The 22556-nt window shown below is 44.5% G+C and overlaps 1 protein-coding gene across 1 annotated transcript in view; it reads left to right on the top strand.

Moving 5' to 3' along the window:
• Positions 1–22556, top strand: part of ROCK2 (Rho associated coiled-coil containing protein kinase 2) — a 508887-nt gene that overhangs the window by 180784 nt on the left and 305547 nt on the right. Inside the window, exon 2 of the mRNA XM_069235939.1 lies at positions 21280–21361. Within this exon, the coding sequence (XP_069092040.1) occupies positions 21280–21361 (82 nt within the window). The remainder of the gene's footprint in view (positions 1–21279; positions 21362–22556) is intronic.

Here is a 22556-nt window from a genome sequence, read left to right as displayed (position 1 = left end):
GTCATTGGTTCGTGGGCTTGCCTGTTAGAATCTGCTTGATTTCATTAGTGGAAGACATGCATACGTCATGCCTTTTCCGGTGGATAGCCCTCCTCGAGCGCATCGACCAAGTACAGAAAATATGCGAGGCTCGCTGTTTTCCATCCGGCTCGTGGACTACTTTTTCTGTATTTTCCCAGCGCGATCTCTCTTGGCAGAAGTCGAGCGCTTTACATAATGTAGACCCTGTTACACAGTTAATTGCACTTTTTCCGGTTAGTACATAAATGCACTTTTGCCGATAGGTTTCATTACCAGTGAAAAGTCGGGTTAGGAGTTTACAACGCTATCAGCTTTAACACGAGCAAACGCGAGACCCGATGCATTGTAAATGCTTGTTCTGTAGCTGCATTCAGATGGATTAGGTTGGAAGTCTTGACTGGTTACTTGAGATTCTTCCCTTAACATTACAGTGAGCTTTGGGTCTTGGGTTCTGACAGTAGGGCCTTCTTGTTGCTGTAATACAAGTTCTACACTGTGCTTCCTGCAGGGGCAATGGGGAATGGAAAGGTCCCCTCCCGCACCCATGCAATGCCAGTGCGGTCTTACAAAATGCAAACAGCAACTTTTACTGCCGGTCGAAAGCATGCCTGAGAGATGTTTTTCAGTTTGAAAGAAACAGTTGCAGCATGTATTGATTTATTGTTGCAGTGTTTAATAACCCAGGGAAAAGGCACCCCTGTGACTGTCATTTCACACGTAGGGGAGAGTAGGAACAGAGTGAAACAGGCGGAGCGAGACATGAGGAAGCGAGAAGAGCCCGGGACACGTCCAGAGAGGGTAAGAAATGTGCAAACTATAAAGATTTAAGTGAACAAGAGACCGATGGAAAGAGTGAGAACAAGCTTGTTAAGAGATAGGTCAGCAAAGCAGTTGAATGTCGGCACCGGAGTGAGGATGGAGAGAAAAAGGAGAGATGCCAGAGAGAGAAGAGATACCCACGCAGAAAAAGATGCAGGCTACCAAAAAACAGAGTTAAATAACAGGCCCGAGAAGGCGATACGAGAAAGCGAGAGAGAGGGCACGACGAGGCCGGTGGGAAAAGATCACAAAGAAAGACGTGAAAGAGAAGAAAGCGGAAGGGACCCAGCACTTAAGCCCTGATTTTGAGTACTCCAGAGGAGTATTCGGAATTTCCAGATAAAGTCCAACATTCCCGGGTTTGGAATTTGTCAAGGGCAATAAATAGCAGCTATTTAGAGTTTTCCCCAGTAATGGATTAGGAAATACATGAAAATCCCCGCCCCACAATCACTGGCTCATTTCCCTTTAAGCCAGCCTCTGTGAAGCTCTGCAAAGGAATGCTATGGTTGAGAAGAGTGGCTGGGATTTGGTGGGGGGGCATCATACTTTGCAGGGGGGCTCTAAAGTTTTGTTAAGTCACTGGCGTCCTGCTGTTGATATATTGTACTTTGGGGTGTCAGCAGATCTGCTCCGTGGATATGTTTGGGTACATCCTCAAACATGAAATAACTGGAATGACAAAGTATGTGATGATCCAATTATAAACAACCTCCCATACTTCGAGTCCTAGTTACTTATAACAATTCTTCCCTGTCTTTGTGGCATCACCAAGCAGACCTACTTCAACGGGTAGGCAATACTTGTGAATGACTTCTGGGTAGGTGCTTATTTTTTTGCCCCACTGGGGATGCCCCATTGATTTAAATTTGCAAGAGGCACAGGAAAAAAATGGCAGCTTGGCAAGTGCAGGTAACCAGGAAGAGACAAAATGCAGTAATGGAGGTCCACGATAAGTGAGCTCAATTTTTAAGTCTTACCTCTGAGTCCCAGACTATACAGCATGTCAACCAAGCGGATAGATCAGTTTATTGGAAGCAAAATATGATGCACTCATGGCTGAAAGTGAGGTGCCATTTTAACCACCCCGCTACCGAATAAGATAAATGCACTTGTGCAGTAAGAGTTTGCATACCATATAGAGTACAATATCTTTCATAAGAAACAAATACCAGTTGCACAGTTTCATGGAAAATGTATATTCCAGCTTATAAGGATATCCATTCTGTGAATGTTGGACTTCAGAGCCTGGCATTCAGGATCCCCTTAGGCTTAATTTATTGACAACCTTTTCAAGTTATATAGACTATATATTATATCATGGATATGTAGCCGGGCTTCGTTCGCACATGGTTCTTAGATATCTCATTGACCGGAGTCCTTGTAGTCTGATGTTTTGAATTGTCCATGAGGACAGTTAGTGATTTGTTTAGTGATAGTTTAATATGTGCAAGGAAGCTTGCACCAAAGGACTTTGCTGTTTATTTTGTGCAGCCATGTTGAACAGTTCACAACTCGCCTTCCTCAAGTTAGTGTTTTTAAGCGCCATCATTCGCCAGTTAACTAGCAGGAAGGCTTGTTGCACATGTTCACGTGGCATGGGTTACCTGTAGTCTACTTGATGTTTTCCTAAGTTAAGGTTATCTAATGAATGACGTTCTGCTGTGGCGAGAAGTCTTGGGCAGTTTGTGGCACGGGCGCTGTACTGCATATGTGAGTGTAAGACGTGATGTGACTTCAGATATTTTGTTGGCTTTGCGAGTGAAGGTTGAGTCTGCGTAGGGGATTTGCTGTTGTGTTGAGGATGGGTGGCAACAATACGGCTTTAGATCCTTGCTGTGTACACAAGGGTGCCGGGGGGCTGTGAAGTGTGTTTGTTGGGTGCTGGTGACTCCTGTGCAAATGCAATTCAAACATGGGGGAGTGTTGCTGTATTGCATGTGCTGCTAAAGGGGCTTTACTGTGCCAGTTAGTTGGCTTGAGATAGTTCAATCCTTCGTTACAATCATTAAAGCTTTGCCCCCTTGGCTCCCCTGCATAGTTTACGCAAGTAACCCTTAGTGCCTCGGTGGTTATGTAACCGTTTTACAACAGAACATCACATTTAGAGTTCATTCATCAAGCATTCCTGTCAGACCGCCCCTGTCTGTACCCTGGGGTTAGGGGTTTAAGCACACAGCATGTTCTATGAAATGATTTCACCATAACTCGTCTTCCCTTCCGCATACAGATTTCACAGACGTCATAGCCCGGTGGCACGCGCGCTTGCTTCCTCATTTGTAATGGCGACTGATAGTCTAGTGAGAGCAGTTACGTCTTTTGAAAGCCTGAGCCTCTGATTTCTGTCTTAGTTCTGCCCTGCCCCGTGGAGGACACTAGCTGGCAGTTAGTTATGAGTGCACTTTGGCCTCTGGAGCTATAGTATGTTTACACAGAGGTGCGAAAGATGTTTTGTCCTGCCTCCCCTTTAGGATAAGATATTACCTATGTAGTAAAGTTTGTAGTACACGCTAGTACCATTGTGTTTTTTTTGCAGTTCTCTATTCCTTCCCATAGCTGGAAAACTGTTAAGAATTTGTAATTATATATTTAGAAGTGTGCATTACCTTAAGAAGTGCATCAAGCCATTGACAAGGAAACTAATATAACTCGCATCCGAACAAGGATTGGAGGACGGGGGATCGTGGGCCTGGGGGGGTAAAATCAGCAGTCTCCCAGCACACATCTCATCATTCTTTATTAGTAAGCAGCACGTGGTTGTAGCTGAGTTTGCTCTTAACAAACGTTTCGAAATTTTAAATCAAGAAAACTTTGGGAATTGGGGCCTCATGTGTTCAAACGTCTAGCAAACCAAAAGATTTCATAACAGCCGCTTTTTACTTGTTGCTTCAAGGCTATGTAACACCCAACAAAGTGAATTCCTCCGACTAAACAGCTAGTCTTTAGTAAACCTCTTCAAAGCTGCCCAGCTTTTGTACGCTTTTGTACACTAACCAGATCCGAACCGCAAATTCACACACGGTAACGTTAAATAGTTAAGTTTTATTAAATGCAATTCAGTGTAGGCCTTCTTCCCAGGAATTAATTTAATACAATTATTGGCAAAGCCAATCTTTTTTTTATTAAAATAAATACAGACCTATTAACTTTGGTAATACTTTTTTGCCCACACTATGCTGCATCGCCATAACTGAAGAAAAAATGCTTATTTTTCAATGCTGAGCAGCATCACCAAACAAAAAAAGAAAAGAAAAAAAAATGTAATGTATAATGACGCTACGACAGACGAGTGTGATAACATATAAGTGAATACGTATGCATACGGCTTGGCGCTGTAGACTTTTTCCCCTCTTTTATTCACTCTTCTGTCTTGGCGGACACCTATCTTGGAGCAGTAAAATTAAAAAAATAAAATTAAAATAAAATGTGTGTATCAAAAAAGGATAGCTAGGCAGCAGACTGCAGCAGCCAACTGCTTTAAACAGAAAAGTAAAGTTAACAAGACGGGGATTGGCAGGGGAGCAACAGAATAGTAACTGCGGGCAAGAGGCATGAGCAGCCGGGCGAGAGCAGGTTTAAAACATGTTTTTTTAAAATACAGTAGTGGAACAACACAGATTGGGGAAGGGAATTTGAGGGGAGGAAGCACTAAATGAAAGAACAAGAAAACACATACATTACTATGGAGTGCAGAAAGGAGATAGGTGTTTCATCAATACAAGCAAGTTATCCCATCATAAAATATAAAAAGTGCTCTAGAGACAAAGAATCGAAATCCAGGATTTGTAAAGCGCAGCAAATCATCCGTGAGGGTCACAAGGTTCTGAATTGTCGGCACAAGGAGATTAGGTTGTTTTCCCAGAATCACAGGATGTTGAGGCAACGCAAAGATTCGATCCTGGTTCCCCCAGCTCCGAAGACAGCAGCTCAGGCCATTACGCCACACCCCCTCCCCTGAATAGGAGAGCTATTGTATAGGAAGCAGGGAAATGAGATGGACGAGAAAACCATACAATCGAGAACAACATGTTGTCCTAAAGCCCACTACATGGGTTCATGGATATATGTTGATACATTAGTAACAATAGGTCTCTGACAAATGGGGGAGACCTAAAGGCGTGAACTTAAATAGTGGCAAGATATACATTTAATTGATTGGTATTCAGACCAGATACATTTGCTTGAAGCAGTCTAAGTGAGAAGCATTTGTGTGGCCATCATTGGTTACCCTAAAAAAGTGTTTGGATCACTGTAGGAAGCTGGCTCTGTATATACTATTTCAAAGTGAGAAATAGTGTGCACAGAGTCCAAAGGTTCCCCTTAGAGGTAAGATAGTGGCAAAATTAGATAATTCTAATGCTCTATTTTGTGGTAGTGTGGTCGAGCAGTAGGCTTATCAGAGGGTAGTGTTGAGCATTTGTTGTACACACACAGGCAATAAATGAGGAACACACTCAGACTTACTCCAGGCCAATAGGTTTTTATATTGAAAAATATATTTTCTTAGTTTATTTTAAGAACCACAGGTTCCAGATTTACAGTAAACACTTTAAATGTAAGGTACTTCACTTAGATACTTTAGGAACTTTGAATAAAATCAATATCATATACAGTCTTTGTAAAAATGGCAACAAGCTATTTTCAAAGTGGACACTGTGCAAAAATCAACAGTTCCTGGGGGAGGTAAGTAAAGTTTAGAGTAGGAGGTAAGTAAAACACTTACAATTCTCAGTTCTGGGGCATAGGCAGCCCACCGTTGGGGGTTCAAGGCAACCCCAAAGTTACCACACCAGCAGCTCAGGGCCGATCAGGTTTAGAGGTCAAAGAGGTGCCCAAAACACATAGGCGCCTATGAAGAACAGGGGTGCTCCGGTTCCAGTCTGCCAGCAGGTAAGTACCTGTGTCCTCGGGGGGGGGGGGGACAGACCAGGGGGGTTTTGTAGAGTACTGGGGGTACACAAGTAGGCACACAAAGCACACCCTCAGCGGCACAGGGGCGGCCGGGTGCAGTGTGCAAAGCAGGCATCGGGTTTCAGGTAGGAAACAATGGAGGGACCCGGGGGGTCACTCTAGCGGTGCAGGCAGGCACAGGCGGGGCTTCTCGGGACAGCCAGCACCTGGGCTAGGTAGAGGTTTGCCTGGGGGTCACTCCTGCATTGAAATTCGGTTCCTTCTGGTGCAATGTTGGTTCCAGGAGTCGGGTCCCTTGTTACAGGCACTCGCGGTCAGGGGGAGCCTCTGGATTCTCTCTGCAGGCGTCGCTGGGGGGGCTCATGGGGGTCGTCTCTGGTTACTCACGGGCTCGCAGTCGCCGCGTAGTCCTCCCTGAGGTGTTTGTTCTCTGGATCTCGAGCCGGGGGCGTCGGGTGCAGAGTGTGAAGTCTCACGCTTCCGGCGGGAAACGTGCAGTCTTTGAAAGTTGCTTCTTTGTTGCAAAGAAGTAGCTGGTTTTGAACAAGGCCGCCGTTCACTGGAGTTTCTTGGTCCTGTAGTCCTGGGCAGTCCTCTGAGGCTTCAGAGGTCGCTGGTCCCTGTCGGATGCGTCGCTGGTGCAGGTTTTCGAAGTTGGAGGCAGGCCGGTAGGGCTGGGGCCAAAGCAGTTGTCGTCTTCCTCCTCCTCTGCAGGCTTGTAGGTCAGCAGTCCTTGTTTCTTCAGGTTGCAGGAATCTGATTTCCTGGGATCTGGGGAGCCCCTAAATACTGAATTTAGGGGTGTGTTTAGGTCTGGGAGGGCAGTAGCCAATGGCTACTGTCCATGAGGGTGGCTACACCCTCTTTGTGCCTCCTCCCTGTTGGGGGGGGGGGGGGGGGCGGCACATCCCTAATCCTATAGGGGGAATCCTCCAAACTTAAGATGGAGGATTTCTCAAGGCAGAAGTCACCTCAGCTCAGGGCACCTTAGGGGCTGTCCTGACTGGTGGGTGACACCTCCTTGTTTTTCTCATTATCTACTCCAGCCTTGCCGCCAAAAGTGGGGGCAGTGGCCAGAGCGGCAGGCATCTCCACTAGCTAGGATGCCCTGGGGCGCTGTAACAAAAGGGGTGAGCCTTTGAGGCCCACCGCCAGGTGTTACAGTTCCTGCAGGGGGAGGTGAGAAGCACCTCCACCCAGTACATGCATTGTTCCTGGCCACAGAGTGACAAAGGCACTCTTCCCCATGTGGCCAGCAACATGTCTGGTGTGTGGCAGGCTGGCAGAAACTGGTCCTCCTACACTAGAAGTCAGATTGGTATTCAGGGGGCATCTCTAAGATGCCCTCTGGGTGTATGTTACAATAAATTGCACACTGGCATCAGTGTGCATTTATTGTGCTGAGAAGTTTGATACCAAACTTCCCAGTTTTCAGTGTAGCCATTATGGAACTGTGGAGTTCGTGTTTTACAAACTCCCAGACCATGTACTCTTATGGCTACCCTGCACTTACAATGTCTAAGGTTTTGCTTAGACACTGTGGGGGCATAGTGCTCATGCACATATGCCCTCACCTGTGGTATAGTGCACCCTGACTTAGGGCTGTAAGGCCTGCTAGAGGGGTGACTTTACCTATGCCACAGGCAGTGTGAGGTTGGCATGGCACTCTGAGGGGAGTGTCATGTCGACTTAGTCATTTACTCCCCACCAGCACACACAAGCTGTGAGGCAGTGTGCATGTGCTGAGTGAGGGGTCCCCAGGGTGGCATAAGACATACTGCAGCCCTTAGAGACCTTCCCTGGCATCAGGGCCCTTGGTACCAGAGGTGCCAGTTACAAGGGACTTACCTGGATGCCAGGGTTGTGCCAATTGTGGAGATAAAGGTACAGTTTAGGGAAAGAACACTGGTGCTGGGGCCTGGTTAGCAGGGTCCCAGCACACTTCCAAATCAAAACTTAGCATCAGCAAAGGCAAAATGTTAGGGGGTAACCATGCCAAGGAGGCATTTCCTTACAATCCCCAATCACCAGAACAACGTTGGACACCTGTGTCTGTTCATTTATTAACTTTATCAACTAGCATGCTTTCACATAATGTTTATCTTCCCTTCTCCGATTTCTACCTGGCCGTTGCCTAGATTTGGTAGAAATGGTTTGATAGTAATTTTTGTTAAGAAAAAACGTTTACTGACTTATATGGACAAATATGTCTATTTTTAAGGGAACTCTGAGGCCTCTCAGTTTAGATGCAAAGAGATCCTACTGCCTCTAAAAAGGAGGAGTATACTGGGCGGAGGCACGTGAATATTTATTTATATGCATTTGGGAGTAGGTAGCAAGGAGAGCCGATAAGATCCAGTATTGATAGAGGCACAGATGTATGAAAATGGGTTGTCCAACCATTGTACGAAGTGACTTCAGGGAAAATTAGTTGATAACACAACTAAGAATGAGCAAACATACTTGCGTTATTTATAAAGAGCACATACACTTAGGTTTCATGATGTTGCGGAGAAAAATAACAAAACACACGTTCAGAATTGCATTCTAAGAGAACCATTAAAACAAATGTTTGGCACAAAGCAAAATGTTCATATTTTTTTATGCAAGGAACATGAAAGGTCGTGTATCTCTGTTGGCAGATTGTTCCATACTTTCATTGCTGTCTTTCAGAAGAAGTAGTCTGTCTTGGTGGGGAAACAATTGGTTAGAAGAATGAAGAGTACATTTTAGGACACACACATGGAATTTATTGGATGTGGATGTACTGTAAATTGCAGGCCTCCCATAAACTAGAGCTTTAAATAGTAGTCTATTTTTAACAGGAACCATCTGAGAGATGTCAGATTTGGAGTGGGCCTTGTGTTTGGTGCCTGTAATGAGCCTAGCAGCTGTATTCTACACCAACTATAGCTGTCTTAAGAGAGTGTTTGTCTGGCCAAGATTGATGAACTGCTCTAGTTAAGCTATGATTGTACTATGGATTGACCACGAGGCTTGGTGCTGCTTGTCAATCTAGTGTAGAATTTCTTAAAGCTTAATTTCCAGAAACAGGTACTGGATACTTAAGCAACTTGGAACTCTGGGGAGAGAGGTACATATTGATATAGATACTTAAGTTAGGGAATGATTTTAGACAGGAGAAATAGAGGACCCATAACTTCTGGCCAGATGGAGGAGCTCCATTTTGCAATGTTTTTGTAGTAATAGAGGGCGATATTTGGTGTGTTACAATTAAAAAAAATTAGTCGACATCTGCCACCACACTGTGGTTAGTGCATCTGTGGATGTTTCTCAAAAAGATGAGGAGGTTGTACAGGTGTTCCACCATTCAGGCAACATCAGCTGGATCTCACCTGTGACCATGTACAGTATTGCACTTCCACAGTGTGTAGGAACATAGCTAGTGGCATCATGAGGATACAGTAGAAGTAGGTGGTGTGTGTGATGGCTAGGTACTATGATGGTGTCGGTCACATTTGTTGGAGAGACCTCCTTGAAGTACTCCTTTTCCGCAGTCTCTCTGGGTCGATGTACAGTATCTTATTATATTTGAAGCCTGATTTTTTTAATCGTTTGAGACAAAAACACAACTCTTTACAGAGGTCCTGTGAATGCTCAACATGGCATTTTTGGAATACAGGAGATCCAGGATGTTGAATCGCTCCCAATGGTCCTTTTGCTAGATTTGTAGGCTTGGCAATTCGTGATGGGTAATAATTTCAGATGAGGGAAAGCAAACTAATGAAGAAGATCCATTTCGGCTGAAAATCACAAGTCTTACCCCAAAATAATAAACGCTGCCATGTATGCAACTGGCTTCCCTGAATCCTCTTAACAGTGATTTTTTTCTCTATGCAATGATGAAGGCACTGATTACGATGGGTGTATGGAGTTGAGATGATGAAACACCCAGCAGGGTTGCTAGTTATTTCTCTTACAATCGCCGCAGTAACCGCTCTTCACAAGCCACAAACCAAAAGGTGTGACTGACAACTGCATCCATTTATTTCTTTACAAAATCAAAATAATTACTAGCTCCCAAAAAACTTGGGGGAATTGGAGGCTAGATAATTTAAAAATAATGACTACAAACTACACTTTGCCTAACGCAGTGACTGGCATCTGCGCCATCGTCATAAACACATCCATTACACTGTCTGCTTGTATCTTTGCTGGTGGAGTGCTTTAGAAATTCTGTTATAGTCGAGTTGGAACAGTGGATATGGTTTATGCTGCATCAGTGTGTAATAAGGTAAAGAAAACGTGGGCCCCCCTCACCCCAATAAGGAAAGGGTATGTCCTTTAACTGGCAAATGCAAATCTCATTCTTTCCGTGGGCTACAGACCGAGGCATGCAACCACCAAAAAGTGATGCACTTTTGACAGTAAAAAAAACATCGGATCACAAAACACAAGGCCTAAAAAACTGAAACCCGAAAGAGAATACATCCAATAACATCTTTCAAAACGCCCTGCTGGAGCATGCGGTATATTTACCGTGCTCTCCACAGCACAGGCCTTTCAGACTTCTGCAAAAAGACTCCTCCGGGTTCCCCATCACTGAAAGTAGATGTTTACAATGAAAACAAGGCGGCAGCTGAATTGTGGGAGTTGCGGACATACTGCGCGGTTTGTCACCGGCACATGGGGTCCAGGCATCGTCGGAATGCAAAGGTAAAGGACGGGGCGGGAGCGTCCAAGGACGCCTGCGAGGGCAGCGCCGGGCTTGCACAACCGCAGACCCCTGCGGTGCGGCTCACCTCCCAGGGCTGCTGTAACCTGCAAACCCACCGCCACGGCGCCCGCCCTCCCGCCCTCTGTTTTTACGTTTATTCCTGCGACGCATTTGCTTATCCGATGCTATATTTAGCCGCGTTCCTGCTCTTTCAAACCTTTTAACAGTTAGCGGAAGTGAGCAGTGAACTCATTGTGGTAACACGTTTCCTGCCTGCGATGACTCGGCGCCTACATATGCCGTCGTTGTCTTTTTTTTGCTCTCTCTGAACCTTATATGTACTTATTCTGAACCCTTTTGGAACGTGTAGGATTCACTCGGTATGATTTTTTTTTACATTTATTGTTCACTGGATTAGAAAACATCCTGCCAAGCAGTGTTGGGCAGTGAGATGAAAAGCGCACGGAAAGGTTTATCCTGCCTACGTTTTTCCATTTCTTATCCCCAACTAATGTTTTACCCATAACAAAAAGTGTTATATTTTTTGTCCCGGATATTGGATGAATGTATCTATGCTTGGCAGAAAATACCGTTAAGAGGAATGCCCTCTGGAAGATTATGGGTAGCATGCAACCAGTCTGGACAAGCTCTTAAGCGCCCCACATAGGGGCAGCAAGCGCTATATAAATGTTGCATGCACTACACATTTCTAATCATCCATTGTGCTGATAACTTATCAGGCGCTCAGTGTCTCGGCCCTGTGGAATGCGATATGAGGACGGATTTCAACCAATTTTAAGATTTGCCTGCGCATAATCGTTAATATATATGTACCCCACATTCTTAATATTGCACTGCTTTTATATCAATATGGATGCTAATTTATCGCTATTCCTAAACACTAACCAATCTGTTGACATTCCGTAATTAGACTGGAGAGTTGTTCTTTTCTTGTACTACACTAAAATCAATAAAACTTTTAGAACAGAAAAAAATTGCTATCCTGTAGCAGTGCTTGTGTAAGTCATTAACGGTTCCAACTGCATGGAGGGGTTGACAAGAACTCATGGTTTGTTGTGAAAGCCCCATCAATCTGTGCCACGAGGGAAGTAGATAAAGCAAGGAGTGCAAGTAGTCGTAAAACCCGTGGGAAGTGTAAAATATCTCTTAATTGAATTCAACATGGGGGGGAGCATAGGCCTGCCCGCCGTAGAGCAGCTATATGCACAACTAGGGTATTGTACCTTCTTGTTAGAAGCATCCCTGCCTCGCGCTATCCTCATGCTGACTGGCTTTCTCCCAAGTATAGGTTCAGTATCGGAGGTTTAGGATTCAAAGCCTCTCATGGGATGTCCGTAGCTATCATTGCGGCCTTGTCCAGCTGTGTACACCCACAGCTTAAGATCAGATACTCTGCACTTCTAACTCATCTAAACCACCCTACACACCTTCTGGAGTCCTTTTATCTTCTCGAGCCCACCTGATCAAACACTTTTCCACTGACCTCTGGGGCCATTCCTACACTGCAGGGTTTCAAAACCTATCGTAAAAGTCCTCTCTAAGTGTTGAAAGAAAAGGGGAAGCTGTTGTGCTGAATTAGGCTCATGCCAGCCTCTAAAAAGCAGATCTGTGTACTCTGAAGGAATGCTGTCTCTCCCTCGTGAACTCAGCATAAAACACAAGAAAGTTTCTTATTCGCTGTTTGAAATCACTTGACTCTGAAATAAAGTAGTGTCTGGCCTTGCTTGGAAGTTAAAGCCCTTGACAGTAGTATAGACTCCCATGAGTGGTCTCTGTTATGAATTACCTAAGCCACTGAGGACAGAACCTTCTCACATAAAGTAGTTGCCAAATGGTTTACACCTTCATAGCGGACACTAGTCTCAGAACGTTTCATAAAATGCATGTGGCCTTTACACTAACAAAGATGAAAAAGATGCACCACCTAACAACATTCTTTTACCGCGACAACACAACCTCTCAAACTTAACCAAGATCCTAGTTTAGTTGATCTTGTCTGCTGATCATGGTCCATGTGCGTTTGCGCTGAAGCCTCCTGGCTAAGACCTGTGTGTGGTTACAAACTCCATCGTTGATTGAAGCAGATGATAAAGCCAAATAGTAAAATGCTGCGAAGTCAACAGTTCCTATATACACCATCGAAAACTAGAGTAAACCGAGCAAACCCTCAGGCTCGCAACAGTTAATCATACTTTATCTGGATTGTGATGTGTATATAGACAGCAGCCTGCCCCGACCAAGCAATCCAAAGCCAAACAGAAGACCTTTGGCACACCATCCCTGCACGCAAGGCACTAAAAGATCGTACAAATACCATTTCTAAGCCAAACATTAAACAACCCCTGAAAACGCGATCAACTCAAATAACATTAACAATTAAACAGTGGATCCCCAAAAGGCGAATAAAATGGTGCTAAGAGTTAAGAAAGCAAGCAAGGAGGTAGGTAAATAAAGAGGGCAAAATACATAAATTTTAATGTAGAATACCTCCAGGCTGCAATTGTTTCTGAATAAGGTAAGTTATTCTTTAAACAATGGGGAAGGTAGCGTTCCCTACATCTTGTGTATTTTGTTAATGATTTTGTAGCAATAATGGGCTCACACTTGGATTCTTTATTTCAGCTTGTCAATTGGTTTTGATTTTTTAAAATGTATTTGTATTGGCATTTAAGGTCATTGCAATAGTAGTACACTTACATGATGCGTTCCCACATCACGACACTGACGTGTTGGTCATTCACATAGCGTTCCATGGATTGAGGCAATCAGCATCAACATAGTAGCTAAGACCAATGTTATTACTCTTAGCGGATCCCAGTGTTGGGGAGATCTGTTTTTAGGCGAGCGCATCATGTCTAGTTGCATGTGAAGGCCCCGTCTTCTTTTACTTTTGATGTTTTTGGGCAGTGGCTGCACCTTTTTTCCGCTAATTTATGACTTTCACCGTTTGCCTTCAAAGCAGGATGGATTACCCCATTAGTCAATGCCAATTTAATAAGAAAGCAACTTAATGAAACTGTAAACAGAGGGCCAACGGAAACCTATATCTAAATACTAACACAAACGCAATAGAAGAAGGGGGTCTCTGTGTGGTAATGTATACGATCTTACTGTCTTGTAAGTACAGTGATGAGTTGACAGGGTGAGAGACAGTAGACAAGTTCACAGCCTCTTGTGATCACGTTAGAGTTTTAAGTGTGCATATAAGTATCAAGTCCTAGTCCTATACGCTGGATGGGGGCTTTGCCAGTGTCGCTCTGGCAGGGACCCAGCAGGACTCACTCTCGCCAAGGCCCAGGCTTGCGTGTCCCATCCCATACTTTGCCAGGTGCCGTTCTCTGTTCAGTTGTCGCCACCTTCACTTTTGCTATTACCATCGCCACTTAGCTCTGAGCTAGTGTTTACTTCTGTGTGCTCCTAGTTTGACAAGACTTCCGCCCATAAACCCGCCTTCAGGCGCCTCCTAAGCCCCGAGCATCCACCCATCTAAGTGTGCTCTCCTCCGCCATGGCCCACACTGTAATGTCTCTAACCCACACCTCTACTGTCCACCCTACCCTGGACGTCCAGGTCAGTTCTTGGCTAACGCGAGCGCTAGTTCCAAAAGTCTAGTGCCGGCCTTGCTTGCTGTGGGTCTAGGAAACTCCCCAAGTAGGCAGACTCTTACAGAGCCAGGTAGGGAGCGCCCCAAGGCCATTTAAAAGCGGTGCAGCACCTTACTTCAGTATGTCTGTGTAATGAAGGCGAGAGGCAGCGTTGTGGTATTGCAGGTAAGCTTAATTTACCGAGCTCTCCTCTAACGCGGTGTCTTCTTCCCCTGTCAGCAAGCAACTGCCAGGAAGAAGAATCATCGCTAACATTCTAGGCTTGCGGCAACGATCGCACATCGAGCCACATCATAACACATTCCCCACCGTTGACACCCACAAAAAGAACCACAAATAAATAACAGGAAAGAACTATAACAAAATAAGAGATAACAAGTTAAAAACAAAGGAAAATCTATACACAGTCATTACCCTAGCAGTATGCTTTAAGTTACATAGTCATTCAAGAACTCTGGAGGTCTCCTACATCTAGTAGTCCTAGGAAACCCCACAGTTCTAGGTGACACCATACTTGGAACACAAGTAGAGGCTCCCATAGAATCTGAACAGGTATTAGGAGCATCAATAATCACCTCACTCCTGCCAACCGCAGCATCACTACTTCCACCACAAAACTGTTTCCTCTCGCCACCACTAGGACCGTTCAGATCTTCATCTTTCATCAACATATAACCACTACAATCATCACCCCTCCTTGCACATCCAACATCCAATGCAGAGGAAAATTTTGCGACACGCCTGAAATTCCAATGTTGGCCATTATCAAGCAAGACATGCCACCTGTGAACTTGATGAACTCTAAACGGACCTAAGAATTTGCTAAACCCCTGTCTCACTCTACCAGATTAGATTTTTACCCAATCACCTGGTTTAATTCTCTCATTGTCATCCCCTGTCTCATTGGCTGGGTCTCCATTGAATGCGCCGCCGCCACCTCCCAACAATCTCTCCATCCATGCAGGTCTGAGTTTGCTGACAGGTTTCCTACCTCTCATATCAACAAACGGTACTCTGCACGACGTTGTGTTTTCTGTAGTTCGATATCCCCACACCAATTCTGAGATCACCGAACCAGCATCCAAATCATTGACCACAGCCAATTGCAGACCACCCTTAATCATGCGATTAGCTCGTTCCACAATACCATTAGCACGAGGATTGTATAACGCTGTACGGGCGTGCCTTATGCCACACAAGTCTAAAAACCCTTTCATCTCCACAGACGTTAATTGTGTACCATTATCGGTAATCAACACCGACGGAAAACCCTCCTCAGTGAAAATTTCTCTCAGTACACTTATGGTAGCAGATGTTGTAACCTCTCCCATAAACTTGACGATAAGCCATTTGGAGTACACATCCACCATAACCAAGGCAAAATTCCTTCCCCTGCCGATACCAGACAAAGGTCCAATAAAGTCCAAGTAAACACTATGCCAAGGTTTGCCAGGGTCAGTTATATTACCACTAACCAACTGCTCTCCCACTCTCAACCGTTTCTCACTCTGAATGCACTCAGAACATTTTTCTACCCATCTCACCACATCATCATCCATACCGGGCCACCAAAATTAAATTTTCAACCTTCTCTTGGTAATCGTTTGACCAAGATGACCCTCATGTGCAATATCAAACAAGCGTTTGCGCACCCCCATAGGCGGAACAACCCTTTCACCCCGCAGGATCATTCTTCCATCAACTTCAGAAAGCTCATCCACAACCTTATTGAAAGGCCGTACAGATGCTGGGAGAGTACTGTCTCTCCTCCCACCTTTCCTTATTAAATCTACGACCCGCAACAAGACTTCATCTGCTTTCATAGCCAAATCCCAGTCAGTTTCTTTCACTGCTCCTTTACACCAATGCACAACCTCAGCCACAGACGCAACGACTCCCTCTTGTTCATGCTCCAATACATTGTCTCCATCTACTGTCTGCCACTCAAGAGCCAGACGAGAAAGACAGTCCGCTTGCACATTCTTCCAACCAGGAATGTACTCAATCTTGTAATTAAATTCTTGCAAACGGGAAGCTAACCTAGCCAGTCTCGCTGACCCTTTACCAGTCCCACCTGGTGACAAAATCTTTAGCAATGGTTTATGATCAGAACGCAATGTGATGGTACCACCCCATATATATGTGCGAAAATACTCCACACCCCACGCCGCAGCCAGAGTTTCACGCTCAATAACAGCATAATGTCTCTCAGCAGAAGACAAAGTCCGAGAAGCAAAGGCAACCGTCTTCTCCACAGACCCATGCATTTGAGATAAGACGGCCCCAATGCCCACAGCGCTCGCATCCACCGTGATTATTGTTCTTCTCTTTGTGTCAAAAGGCACTAGAATGCCAGCGTTGCATACATCATCCTTAATCAACTGAAAACATTGGCATTGCTCTCCTCCCCAGACAAAACTAGCCCCTTTGCGCAAAAGTACTTTTAGGCATTCTGTCTTGCTAGCAAAGTTCTTGACAAATTTGGAATAGTACTCAATCAATCCCAAAAAAGATCGCAATTGGTCCTTGTCTTTGGGAGCTGGAGCCGACCTAATTGCCTCCATCAGGTCTTTCTTCGGTTTTACACCTTCTTGCGACAGTGAGTGACCAAGATACTCCACCTCTGTCATCAAGAATTGACATTTTTCACGGCGCAAAGTCAAACCAGATTGCAACAATCTGTCCAGTAGCATCTTCAGAGTTATATTATGGTTCTCAATAGTTTCACCAAACACTAGAATGTCATCTTGGAAAAACAGGATATTGTGCAACCCCTTGAAAATTTGGTTCATCATCCTCTGGAAAACACTGGCGGCAGACGCCAGACCGAACGGCATCCGTGTGAACTGAAATGTGCCCTCCATGGTGATGAAAGCAGTGAGGCCCTTAGAACCAGGATGAAGTCTAATCTGATGGTATGCGTGCTTCAAGTCCAATTTTGAAAAGTATTTAGCATCCTTCATTAGTAGAACCAATTCATTAATGTTTGGCAAGGGAAAATTGTCTGTAACAATATTCTGGTTTAACCCTCTCAAGTCTACACAGAACCTCAACTTCCCATCTCTCTTCTTAGAAATCACTACAGGTGACAACCATGCTGAGGCCTCCACTGGTTCAATTACCCCACTGTCTAACATTTCATTCAAGAACTCCTTTACACCCTCTCTCACCGAGATTGGAACCTTTCTAACCTTGTGCTGCACAGGAACAGCACCGGGCTTCAACCTAATCTCGTGAACATAACCTCTCAACTCTCCCATCTCCTCTCTGAATACCCCTTTAGCCCCATTCAATATACCGGCAAGAGAAACATCTTCGATTGCAGCTACCTGACTAGGGGCACACGGATTGATGACTATGCGAAGATCGTACTGGTGTTGCCAACCCAAAATAGGCGGACCAGATTCTGCCACATACACTTTGCCTAAGATCTTTCTCCCCTTGAACCCTATTTCAGTGAGCATATAACCTATGATGTCTCTCTGTTCACCCTGATACCCGCCAGGATTGATGTCCTTTGGCAATAGTCTTGTTGAAGGCCACAATTGGAGAAAAAAATCCTTAGGAACTATTGTATATAAGGAGCCAGAATCCACCATCAGTTCTACAGACACATTCTTAACTATAAATTCTGCCTTAGGTCTCTGCATCCTTTCTGCTCTCACCCCTGCCTCATCCAACCCAGAAACACACAACACCCTTCCGAATTTATCACCAACGGACGCATCGCCTGAGGCATCACCAACCATGGCCACCTTCCCCTTTGAATGCTCTTTTTCCCTACACACTCTCGCAAAATGCCCTTTGCGCCCGCACCTTCGGCACTCTTTCCCTAGGGCAAAGCAATTCTTGGACTCAGAAGTATGATACCTGCTCCCACACTTGTTGCACCTCCCATTTTTAGATCCACTAAGCCTTTCCCAGGATGATTTACTCGTCACAGCCACATCACCCTGATCAGAAGATACCTCTTCAGAGGCCTTAACTTCTCTCCTCTCCATTTGTTTCATACAAAACTCTGACTCCTCAACCACCTTCGCAATTTCTATAGCATCCTTCAGCTTGGGGTCCTTCGCTGCCCACAATCTTTCCTGCATTTTCTTGCTCCTACACTGTACTATGAGCTGGTCCCGAATCAACTCCTCCGTCATCGCCCCAAATCTGCATTTGACAGAAAGCTCTCTTAAACGAGTGACAAACTCGTCCACGGATTCACCATCCCTTTGAGGTTGTGTGTAAAACTTAAATCTTTGCATGACTACATTCTCAGTCTTGGCAAACCTTACTTCTAGTCTCCGTCTTGCTTCCAAAAATACATCATCTATGGGTTGACCAGACTGATCAACAGCTTTAGGCAAGTACTTGAAGACATGCTGACCTTCATTGCCTAGGGAACTAAGTAAGATAGCTTTTTTTCTACTGGACGAGAATCCTAACCCATCTAAGGCTTCAAGATAATTATCGAATATGTCTATCCACTCCTCCCAAAGTATTGGCGGATTCCCAGGTTGCACCAAGAATAGAGGTGGAGAGTGCACAGCAACGGTTGACATATCCATTGTGTGAATCTGTGCTCAGTTTCCGAAAAACACAAATTTGGTATGAAGGTATGCTCAGAAGAAACCCAAAAAAACACCCAAAATTAATGTTCCTCCACGTATTTGTCAGGATAAAAACAATGTAGCAAACAGCAGGTTACAGGTGTGCCTATCACCATAGAAGACACTTGTACATGCAATAGTGAGCAGTTCGTCGTGGCCAGAATCTATTTTAAGTGGAGTTTTCCCAACACTCTAAGATGGCCGCCACCACAAAAAGTAATTAGTCGTGGGCAAAATGTAATTGAAAGAGAGTATTCCCAACTCTCTAAGATGGCCGCCACCAGTTTACTAGGACGTCTGTGATATCATCGCGACGTTGTCATGACAGCAAATCAGCAACACTCACATGACCGAGGCCGATGCAGTCGTGTCTCCAAATCCAAGCCGGACTGCAAACTATAAATATTTTGGTTGGTGATGGATTCCAGGAATGGAACTACCGCTGGAAAGGCATAAAACGCCAGTATCTGGTGATAACGCCACTCGTTATGTCGCGTCTGCGATCCCACAGCAAAACGATGTTCGCAACGTTCACGGCATCCGCGTCAAGAGGAAAGCGACCTGCTTGCTGACATCTCGTCGCTAAAAATGTAATGAAGGCGAGAGGCAGCGTTGTGGTATTGCAGGTAAGCTTTATTTACCGAGCTCTCCTCTAACGCGGTGTCTTCTTCCCCTGTCAGCAAGCAACTGCCAGGAAGAAGAATCATCGCTAACATTCTAGGCTCGCGGCAACGATCGCACATCTAGCCGCGAGCCACATCATAACAGTCTGCAATGTCTGGCATTCCCACATCATGTGTTTGAAGTCAGTGTCAAGGAGTCTGCACCAGGAGCATTCCTGAGGTTCTCCGCTCTTTCTCGCTCGCTCTTTCTCGCTCTCTCTCTCTCTCTCTCTCTCTCTCTCTCTCTCTCTCTCTCTCTCTCTCTCGTTCTCTCTATATATATATATATATATATATATATATATATATATATATATATATATATATATATATATATATATATATATATATATATATATATATGCTTTATCCTTTGTGGTTTGAGAAGTCACATGGAGGATGTTGAATTGTATTTATTTCACCCTCATATTAAGGGAGACCCTATGGGGGTAGGCCCATCTCTTGCCCCATTTCCTGTCGGTGGTCTTTCGTTGCAAGATTAAGTCCCATTGAGCCCTGAGAGCCAGCAAGGGCCTTTGCCCTATCTCAAGCAAGGAGCGGCACAGTCATGCCACCTGGTGCTGCACCGAGCCCGGCGAGAGCAGTAGCTGCATGTTGGGGGGGGGGGAGGGGGGTTAATACCTTCCCCAGAGTTCAGTATATGGTCTCACTAACGCCTCATAGATTGAGAACTGTCCTTGCGGTAGGGGAAACTGCTCTGGTAATTCTACAGTGGCATCAGGGCACCTTGTACAAAACAGGCTCCTATAGTTGTTGCCCCAGTTTCGGTCCATGCTTGGAGCTGGGTCGCAGTGAAGCAACCAACCGGTGTACCATGGGGTAACCCTACTAAGAGCAGGGTCGGTGCGTAGCGGAGCACCTTCTGCGTCCTCACAGTGCAGCAGCGCCAGCTATACATTGCCACTTGGAGCAATAGCCTCTGTTGTGGAACTTTCAGGTCTGGGCGCAACAGCATGGCCACTAGGAGTCCCTGGTGTGGCGTCATTCCGAGGAGATTGAGAGCACTTCTGTGGGTGTTGTCTGGCCACCTAGCCACCCACTGCAGTAGTGCTGCAAAATAATATAGTTCAAAATCAGGGGCGCTCAGGCCACCCTCTGTAGTAGGGCGTCTCAGTATTGCAAGTGACACTCTGTGTCGATTACCGTCCCATATAAGCTCTCTGAGGAGAACATTCATTTGCTGAAACCACGCCACAGGTATCTTGACTGGGAGGTTTGTAGACAAGTACAATAAGCGTGGGAGCTTTACCATTTTGGAGATGAACATGCATGCCATGAGCAGCAGCCTCAATGAAAGCTAAAATGTAACACTAGAAAGAAGGGATTTTTAATTGTGCACTTTTTTTATTCATATACAGAAATCAGACTAATTATGATTAGTGCAAATACCTTTCTGCATTTATGTGACACTTAAGGGAACACACTGATCAAGAAGGCTCAGGTGGTCACTCAAATGTTTAACATAAGTGCATAGTAAATGAGGTCTCGTAATTTTCTTATTCCATCATGAGCTATATCTAATTGTTATTGTAACGAGGCGTATGAGCAGGTGTAACCTTTTAGTGCACCACACAGGGTAAATAAGATTGATTCTTAAGACATGAAGATGGTCATGTGTTAGTCTAACACACAGCCATCTCTGTGGATGAAGAAGCCCTTTTTGAGCAGATTTAAAAATAGCAGCGGTGCCATATAATGACTGTTAGTGCCACTTAAACACTGATATCATAACTCTACCATGTTCTAAAATAGCAACACATTAAGAACGTTTGTGTACTATATATTATTAAATTGTGGATCTGTCAAACTGCTACTATAATTGACAGATATACACAGGTACTTCTTTTTGTTTAAAAGAATGGCAATGCCTTTTGAACATTCGACTCTCAGTAGCTCTGGTGTAGCTTAAACTTATTTTCGTTTGTTTTTTGTTTTTTTAGGATGGCCTCAATTCATTGGTTCTCGACCTGGATTTCCCTGCATTACGGAAAAATAAGAACATTGATAATTTCCTCAACAGATGTAAGTACATGGGAACTCTTCACTAATCCTTTTTGACGGGCACTGTAAGTTCTCCTCATGGCTTAGTCTTGTTTTTATTTATAAAGGTCATGCCAGGATAGAGCAAGGTATTTACGTGCCAGGTGTTTTTTTTTTGAGTCGTCCTGATTTAATGATGCTTTATGTGAGTACTTTCTGCATCCCTCCCGCTGATCTCAGCGGTTCTTGCTGGGATGTAGCTATTCCTTGTCAACTATTGCTTTGTGGACATAAAACACTTTTTGGTCGCCATCCAGGGCTGTTACCATAGACGGTCTTGGACTTTCATGGGCCATGTAGTCTCTGTGTTTCTGTCTTTAAAAATATGCTTTGTGACTGCCTTTCCAGTAACCATTTGTGGATTTGCCTTTTCTCACTGGGAGCAAACTGTTTCTTTAGTGTGCGTCAAGCATGCAAGACATTCCTACATTATGTTATGAATGCTTTCCTGTGACCTGAGAGCACAACTTGGGGCATATTTGAGTGCTGCTCTGGGCACACTGTTCCTCTAGCAGTGGATGGCAGAAAGGCTCTTGTTAGAGCAGGATTTTAACAGAAAATATTAATGAATAATCATATATTTCGAGTAATGGATTTGCGTAGAAAATGTAATAATCTAGTGAAAAATAATACACGCATTTGAAAATGTGCCCACATAAGTGGTTAACAATGTTCACAAAGTATACTTATTAATGCCTCATTAATATGAAATGTTGAGCTTATGTTTGAAAATGTAGTTGTACATCATAATTAGTGTTCTGCATTATGTATTAGCTTTATTAATTGAAAGCCTTAATTTAGCAGACGTCTTGGCCTAGTTGCACGGCCACATGACAAAGTGTATTTCTAAAGGTTTCATAAAATGTCAGCTTAGAGAGCTGAAATGTGATTTTCCATTGTGTTGACCTAATGCATTCATAACAAAAAGTTTTTTCATGAGAACTGCTTGCTAGATGACGTTGTTCCGGTTGAACGAAACATTGTAAATGTAAGGTACGTTAGACTGACTCTCAGGCTCAAGACAGTGAAGACACTGAATGGAGAATAAGCTACAACAGTATTGTTACCTGACGAGCTGGATGATGACTTTACTAAAGGGACCAATCATAAACATATGAACCGTGAACTGGTAGAATCTGCAGATTTGAAGTTTTAGTTTTATTGGACAAAGTAGGAA

Source organism: Pleurodeles waltl, chromosome 5 (genome assembly GCF_031143425.1).
Source record: "Pleurodeles waltl isolate 20211129_DDA chromosome 5, aPleWal1.hap1.20221129, whole genome shotgun sequence".
In the NCBI taxonomy this organism is placed as follows: domain Eukaryota; kingdom Metazoa; phylum Chordata; class Amphibia; order Caudata; family Salamandridae; genus Pleurodeles; species Pleurodeles waltl.
The sequence above is the reverse complement of the archived record's forward strand: the minus strand, read 5'-3'. Positions and strand labels throughout refer to the sequence as shown.